This window comes from Camelus bactrianus, chromosome 9 (assembly GCF_048773025.1).
Source record: "Camelus bactrianus isolate YW-2024 breed Bactrian camel chromosome 9, ASM4877302v1, whole genome shotgun sequence".
NCBI lineage: Eukaryota > Metazoa > Chordata > Mammalia > Artiodactyla > Camelidae > Camelus > Camelus bactrianus.
The window spans coordinates 10,010,001-10,018,287 of record NC_133547.1 but is presented as its reverse complement, the minus strand read 5'-3'; the positions used below and the strand labels follow the sequence as shown (position 1 = coordinate 10,018,287).

General features: G+C 46.9%; 1 protein-coding gene across 1 annotated transcript in view; it reads right to left on the bottom strand.

The window, feature by feature from the left end:
- Positions 1-5,060: 5,060 nt before the first annotated feature.
- The window catches only part of PLAUR (plasminogen activator, urokinase receptor), a 14,139-nt gene continuing 10,912 nt past the window's right edge, over positions 5,061-8,287 (bottom strand). The window contains exons 6-7 of the mRNA XM_074369508.1: positions 8,264-8,287; positions 5,061-7,372 (exon numbers count right to left, since the gene is read on the bottom strand). The exon at positions 8,264-8,287 is cut by the window's right edge and continues 123 nt beyond it. Coding sequence (XP_074225609.1) covers positions 7,119-7,372; positions 8,264-8,287 — 278 coding nt within the window. The 3' untranslated portion in view covers positions 5,061-7,118. The remainder of the gene's footprint in view (positions 7,373-8,263) is intronic.

Below are 8,287 nucleotides of genomic sequence, written 5' to 3'. Positions count from 1 at the left end.
CTCCCAGGTCCCAGCGACTAAGCTTCCCCACCCTGCTTCCCTGCTCTGTGTCCCTGTCTCTCTATGTGCGCTTCCCATTTCTCTTCCATCGTTGGTGCTGACTCACTTCTCCAGACTTCGGTCCCTTCTTCCTGGGAGGTGAGTCTCCCTTAGCCCACTTCTGTTGGGACCTTGTAGGCCTAGTGCAGGATTGTCACTCTAAGAACCCAGGAAGAGTGAGAAACCATGGAAGCAAGGAGACCTCAATCTCTCCCACCATCATTTGACAATCAGGGAAACTGGTATATGTCAACTATGAAAATCATTGCTCTTTATTTCCATCATTCCATCACCAAAAAATGCTACATCCAGATCCACCAATGGACTTTAGCTCCCAGCATTGGGTCCTCAGTACCCAGTTCCCAGCATCCTGTCTGTCCTCAGGACCCAAGCTCCATCAGCCTTTGTATCCCCAGGATCATGGCTCCCAGCATCCTCTCTGTCCTTGGGACCCAATCTTCCATCAAACTCTATGGCCCCAGGACTACAGCTCCAAGTGATTCCTTTCCCTTTCAATTCTGTTTACCTTTCTCTAAACTGGGGAAGGAGGTGTTCAGGCTGGATAATCTCGTATCCTCCTAGGGCTCATGTTCTGTGTATTAGGATAGGTGAGAGAGAAATTTCCAACTTGGATTTGGGATACTGGATTAAAGGGTAGCTAAGAATTGTCTTTCCTCCCAAGAACGTATAGGTCTCATACTCATGACTCTAACAGATTGGTATCTCCTGCTCCAGCTTCAGGGTACCCTGGGGGATGTTGGTTTGGTTCTCATCTATCTTCTTGGGGTCCCGCCTTTTCTTCCACCTGAGGACATCATAAGAGTGGTGGTCCTGTCCCTATGCTTCTCCAGGGTACTTTATCCATTAGGGTTTCCATACAGGTCACAGAAAATCCAACCCAACTGGCTTAAGAAAAATGATTGTTTCACATATAAAAATCTTGGATATGGCTGACTTCAGCATGGTCTGTTTTAAGGGTAAATGGTCCTCTCATGTTGCAAGATGGCTGCCTCTGGGGTCACACTTTTCCTTCACATTTGGAGAGGAGTAGAGAGGGGGAAAAAGACAGAAAGACAGACTGAGAAAGCCAGATCGTGGGAGACTGAGCAGAAGAAAGAGAAAGGGAAAGAAGAAAGAGACTTGAAGAAGCCTCCTCAGCAAAGTGGGGAAGTATTTTTCCTTAGAAGCCCCCCCCAAAACCTTTCATTGTGTCTCATTGGTCCAGACAATGCCACCTGCCTATCACTGAACTAATATCAATGGCCAGGGGATGAGATTGTGTTTATTAAATTAGACATGAGCCACAGGTTCCCCCTATCCCCAGGTCAGAGGTGAAATTAGCTTTCTCAAACAGAAGAGTATATTGGGGAGATAACTCCTGTGCCTGCTATTTTGGGGGCTGGGATGGGCTACACACTGTGAGCAGACCATTCTCGAGTTTCTGAAGTCTTGGGATGGTTCAGAGTTTGTCAGTTGTTTTCTCAGTATCATCTGTGAGATAACAGAAATATATGTTGGTCTCTGCCCCCTGATTCCTGACACAGAGCGCTTGAAACCCTTGTTAATTTCCTAAATGATAAGAGCATCAGGAGCATCTTTTGTTCTAACATTTGGTCTCTGACCACAGTTCCTGACACAGGACTCCTGAAACCTGTGTAATTTCCTGGGTGATAAGAATGTCTTTTGTCCTAATAGGTGACTCTTGGTGGGTCCTGATGAGGGCTGCTCAATGGAAAGACCAAACCTGATGACAAGCTTGAAATTTTCAGCCCTACTTCCCATTCTCTAGAAAACAGAGAAGGACTAAAAATGGGCTTAATGATCCATCATGCTTAGAGAAATCCCAGTGGTGTGGGGTTTAGGTTCTGGGTTGGTGAACATATGCAGGTGCTGGGAGAGTGACTTGCACAGAGAGGGCATGGAAGCTTGGTGCCCCTTCCCACACATTTTGCTCTATGCATCTCTTCCATCTGGATGTTGATATATATCCTTTATAATAAACCAGTACACATAAGTAATCATTTTCCTGAGTTCCGCGAGATGTTCCAGCAGATTAATCAAACCTGAAGGGGAGGTCTGATTTATAGCCAGTCAGAAGCACAGGTAACATTCTGGACTTTCGATTGTCATCTGAAGTGGGGAGTGTGGGACTGAGGCTTTAACCTGTGGGATCAGATGCTATTTCCAGGTAGATCGTGTTAGAATTAAGCTAAGCTGTAGAACACCCAGCCAGTGTCACCAAGAATTGCTGGGTGAGGGGAAAAAAACCCACACATTTGGTGACCAGGGTGTTGTGAGTGTAGCAGTGGTGTGAGAGCAAAGGAGACACACAGGAGAAAGACACAGCAGGGAAGAACTGGGTTTTTCCCCACCGTGTACAGGAAGAAGACTCATTCCCCCCCCCCCCAATACATATTCCTCGCCCCTTTGTTCCTTCCTTAGAGAATCCTGATTTTGTTTAGGCATAAACCTTTCTTTAGTAGCCAGATGATGTGGGGAAGCCCCAGGAGTGAGGTCAGAACATACTTTGCCAAATATTGTGGTTCCATGCCCCCTTTCAGTGAATACTCTAGGCATGAGGGTATGAAACAAGTCAGGCAAATAAAACGTGAGGAGGGCAAGTCAGCCTGGAAGTTTGGGGATAAGCTTTCTTTGTTTTAAAAAAGAGACCCAAGAAGAGATGGCCCTTTGTTATTGCCTCTGACTGTGGGTGTGATGCCTGGAACTGCAGCAGCCATCTTGAGGCCATGAGTTGGATAAGCTTGAATGGATCCTTTGGGATATAATGGAAACACTGAATTAGTCAACACAGGAACTGTCCTAACCTATGATCTCTTGTTCTGTGAGATAATCAATTTCCTCTCTGTTTCAACCATTTTGAGTTGGGTCTCCTCTTAAATACAGCCCTGGCCACCATATTGCCTGTAATTCATGCGGAATATGTAGAAGCAGCCCTGCCTGCAGATTAAAACATTCTAAGTGGTAGTCTTCTTTTTCACTTGCTCCCCCATCTTTTTGGTAGGATCTCTCTCACAGAGGTTGTTTCCCCAGCTCTGGCTGAGTGGGCTGTGTACCATGAGAACTGCAGGAGCAGTGGATGCCTGTTTACAACCTGAAAAACTGTATTTGGTGGCTTTGATATAAACTTCCCCAGCCGTAGCAAAGCGGGTTGTAGGCAGAGCCCTGACCCAAACTGGGCCACATCAGAGGAGAGTCTATCTTTTAAAATTTTAGAACCAGACACAAGTAGTTCTTAATACTTGACATTTCAAGGTCATATTTGGCTACTATGTTTGACACAGACGAAGGTAGTCTGTGAAGAGACAGAAAAATAAAGTGAAGGGGGTAGGGTATAGCTCAGTGATAGAATGCGTGCTTAGCAACACGAGGTCCTGGATCCAATCTCTAGTACCAACTTTAAAAATAAATATAAACCTAATTACCTAACCCCCTCAAAAAAGAAAAAATCACTATAAAAAAAAAAGAAAGAAAAATAAAATGAAAGCCCAGCCCACAAGGGAAACCACACATTCAGAGGAGAGGAAGAGTGACAAAGAGAGACAGAGAGACAGATTTTGCAAAAGGGAAACAACATTGATTTCACACAGCTTTTCAATTCTGTTTCTTGTCCCTGGTGCAGCCCAGAGACCGAGCTCTTGCTTGGATTCTAAACTTCCAATAACGTGGTCTTTTTTGCTTGAGTCAGCTTATACCGGTTTTATTTCTTACAACCGAGATCCCTGAACAAAAACTTGGGAGCCATTAACGATGATGTCCTGATCACTAGCTCTGGTGTAGGACATTATGAGAAATATATCTCTAGCCTCAGTCTCTGCATCATGGAACATGTATTTCTATCCTTTGATCCCCACTGTAGGGCATCATGGGAGATGCAGTCCTGGCCTCAATTTCTGCTGTAAGGCATCATGGGAAATGTATTCCTAGCCTCCAGTCTCTGCTGTGGGATATCAACTGGAGCTAGGCTCCAGATGTCACCCAGGAGAGCAACCCAAAGGTCCCTAAACTGTTTCTATAAAACAGGTAAGCCTGTCTTAGACAAGGAGGCAAGGAAGTGCCCCCCACACCCGCCCCGCGATTTCTAATAAAAACCTCCCTCTGGGCAAACTTGCAGAACACCAAAACTGATTCTGTCTTCTAGCTGTGTTTACAGGACAAGACAAGAGGGCCTAACCACAAGAAACTGGTATAAGCTGTGAACTTCCAAACTGGGACAAAGCTCACTCTACAGCTCATTACCATTTCATTGTAACAGTAAGATCTCCACCCACCCCCGCCATATTGGTTCCACCCAATTCTGACCCACACTCGGAAGGGCCATCCAGACCAGGGTGGAAAAGAGGCCTGAACTACATTCTGGGAAATCGCCACCCATTTCCACAAATCAGAATGACAAAACTGTCCCCAATAACCTTTACCCTTTTCTATAAAAAGCTTGTCCCTGTGTGTAATCAGGGAAAAGGTGCCTTTAGAGCATGAGCTCCCCTTCTCCATTCTCTGACCATTGAACAAAAGACTGTCTTGCTTGCTCCAAACTCCATTTCGTTATTGGCAGGGAGAACCTGAGCAGGAAAGAAATCCCTGACCAACCAGGGCATTTTGGTTCCACTAGGGTCTCTTGTCTAATTTGGTAACACAATCTCTGCTGTAGGGCGTTACGGGAGAGAAAACTAGCCTCAGTTTTCATTATGAAGCATCTCAAAAAATGTCATTTTAGCCTCATCTCTGCCTTAGAGCATCAAGGGAGATATAGCCCTAGCCCAGGTTTTGTCATAAGATACCATAGGAGATGTGGTCTTTCCTTCCTTCCCTCCTTCCTTTCTGCATCACCTGCTGTATCCTGGGCACTATTCTAGGTACTGGGAATACAGTAGTGAGCAAATGAAAGGCCCTGCCCTGTATGGAGTGGGGAAAATTAGCCAAAAAACCCCCCCAAGCAAGTGACTGTTCCAGCCAACCACTGCAGCATAAGAAAATACCCCCAAACTCCACCTTGTAAAACTATAACCTCTTTATTTTGTGATTCTGTGGGTTGGGAATTTGAGCGAGGCACAGTGGGATCAGTGCCTATCTGCTCCACAGTGGACTGGGGCCAAAATGGGCTGCCTTCCACAGCTGGAGATGGACAAGCTAATTCATCTGGGGCCACAGATCTGAAACCTTGGTTCTGGCTGTTGCCTGATGTTGCAGGTTGAATTGTGTCTCCCCAAAATATATGTTAAAACCCTAACACCCAGGTTCTATGAATGTGACCTTATGTGGAACTAGGTAGGGTCTTTGCAGATGTGATTAAGATGAGGTCATACTGAGGCGGGTAGTATAGCTCAGTGGTAGACTGCGTGCTTAGCATGAATGAGGTCCTGGTTCAACCCTCAGTACCTCCATTAAAAAAAAACAGTTGAGGTCCTACTGGATTAGGGTGGGCCCCTAAATCCAATGCTGGTATCCTGATAAGGGGAGAGAGATTTGGAGACACACAGCCATATTCACAGAAAAGAAGGCCATGTGATGACACAGGTGGAGACTGGAGTCACAAGACAAGGACCACCAAGGACCATCGGCAAAACCCCCGGAAGCAAGGAAGAGGCCAGGAAGGATTCTTCCCCAGAGATTTTAGAAGGAGCATGGCTCTGCCAACACCTTGATTTCGGACTTCTAGCATCTGGAAGTCTGAGAGAATAAATTTCTGTTGTTTGAAGCCACCTCATCTGTAAGTTGGTAGTAACTTATCATGGCGGCCGCAGGAAATGAGAACAGTTGGGTTTCCCAGGTCTCCTGCACGTTACATCTGCCGAGGTTGCCGTGTTCAGGGTTGCTCCTGCGCCCACTTGACTGGTGCCTGGGCTGAGATGGCTGGAACATCTCGGGCTCTCTCTCCAGTGGGCGTCCGTGCACAAGTAGCTTGGGTGTCCTCAGAGCAGGGCAGAAGGACGCTGATGTGGCAGCTGGCTTCCCCAGAGCTGGACAGTTTCTTAAAGCCTGGGCGCAGAGTGTGGCGTCGCATAACTTCCACCACATTCCATTGGCCAAAGCTGTCACAGAACCACTCATGTTCAAGAGGCGGAGATATCGACCCCACCTCTTTAAGCTACCACAATGACAGCTGGGGGCACTTGTTTGGAGGAGATCCTAAAAAGAAACGTTGTCCCTCATCTGCCCCCAGATACCATGGAAAATGTCTTTTTTCTTCATATGCCATTGGGCTCATGGGAACATAATTTTTTTTGTCTCTGTGGGTTTGCCTCAGCAAATCATGGGAAACACCCATTCTTCAATGTTGCGCTCAAAGAGTACCATTGAAATGCTAGTTCTGTCCTTTTCTCAGTCAGTCTGAGGGCATCCTAGGAAATACAGCCCAGCCTTTATCTCTTGCCCCCAGAGCAGCAGGGAAATGTAGTTCTGTCCTTACTCCCCGTTGCAGGGCATCCAGGGGTTATGTCCTATTTGATCTCCTGTCTCAGAGCCCCCCAGGAAATGCAGTCACATCTCCTTAGAACAAAGTAGTCTTGACCTTTCGAGTTTGGGAGAAGAGACTAGAAGGTTAGTGCTTGGGTGAGTGAGTTGGAAGGTTGCATCTGGAGCCCAGAAATAGAGGTGGGAACAGCTTAGGGCAGAAACTTACATGGGATAGCTTCCAAAGCTGGGGCCTTGAATGCCTGGGTCCTACAATGTGACCCCTAATTCTAGGAGCCTGAGGAAAGGTGCCACTCATTCATTGTCTATGGAGAAGGGCAGATCTGGCCTTGTTCACTGGTACAAAAAATCTTTATTTAAGTATAAAACATTAAATAAAACAAATATTAATTAATAATAACGATAGAGGCAACAATATTAATCATCATAAGAGCTCTCACCTGCTGGCCCACAGCCTTCTCTAGCTTTTCTCCTCTGGTTCTCACAGCTCTATGAGATAGGGGTTTTGACAGCTGGGAAAACTAAGGCCCAGAGAGGGCAGCATACTGGCCTGAGGTCACACAGCAAGTCTGCTTGGCTGGGAGCTGAGGGAAGAGCAAAGGGGACCCCTGGATCCAGCCAGGGCAGGAGGAATGTGGGGTTCAGGTTCAGGTCCAGAGGAGAACGCCTCCCCAGAGTCGGGCTGTCACAAGCAGGATGACAATGAGGTTGAGGTGAGCAGGGCCAGACTGGTGGGCGCCCCCAATGCGGGGCTGGATGTCCAGGGCTGGATTGTTACAGCCATTTCCGGTACAGCATGAGACGTTGACATGGGTGAGGCCGAAGGCTTCAGCCACCTGGAGGTCTTGGCACCAGGAGGGGGCTGCACAACCTCTTATGGTGTAGCTTGGGTTCCCCAGCCCTGAGGAGAGAGAAGATCGTGTGAGGCTCCCAGCTCTCGGGCCTGGCCTGGAATCCCTGGGCGACGTGCCACCTTGTGAATGCTGCCCAGAGAAAGCAACAGTTCTAAGTATGGTCCCGGGACCCCCTGGGGTTCCCTCTGACCCTTCCAGGGGATCTGCGAAGTCAAAAGTATTCTCATAATAATGCTAAAACGTCATATGACTTTTTTTGCTCTCACAAGTATACAATAGGGTTTCCCAGAAACCTCAAGACATGCGATCTTGCAACAGACAAGACATGAGAAGCAGACAGAAGAATCCAGCTGTCTTCTATTAAGCCAGATGTTAAAGAGATTGCAACATGGCAGAACAATGCCAGTCTTCTCGTTCAGTTTTTTTTATTTTGGAAAATGTCTTCCCCCAACCCCCATAAAAATATGTTACGCTCTCACGCAATGAGTTTTCAATTGTTCTTTAAAATGAATAAATACATCTTTCAAAATCTCTCAGTTTTAATTTTGAATACAGTAAATATGTATCGGTATAACTGACACAAACAATAATTTTTAAGAGCACGAAGGCGTTTTGAGACCCAAAAGCTTGAGAACCCCTGGAATATTAGAACCCGCCCAGTATTTCGTGGGATGGAATCCCACCAAGTCCGCAGGAAGGCCCGCCCACCTACGGGAAGCCCCACCCCCAAGAAGTCCACATCTCTGTGGCCGAAATGACCATTTTCCAATGAACAAGTCCTAATTCCTTACTACTCTTTGCACCCTCCTGAAAGAAGTCCTACCTTTTCCAACAGGAAGGTCCACGTCAATTAAGTCCAGCTTAACGGGAAGTTAACCTCTTGCAGAACCCCCGCCCCTCCACGAAGCATCCTCTCCCAGCCTCTTAAAGGGCCTCACCATTAGTGCCTGTGGCTTCCAGAC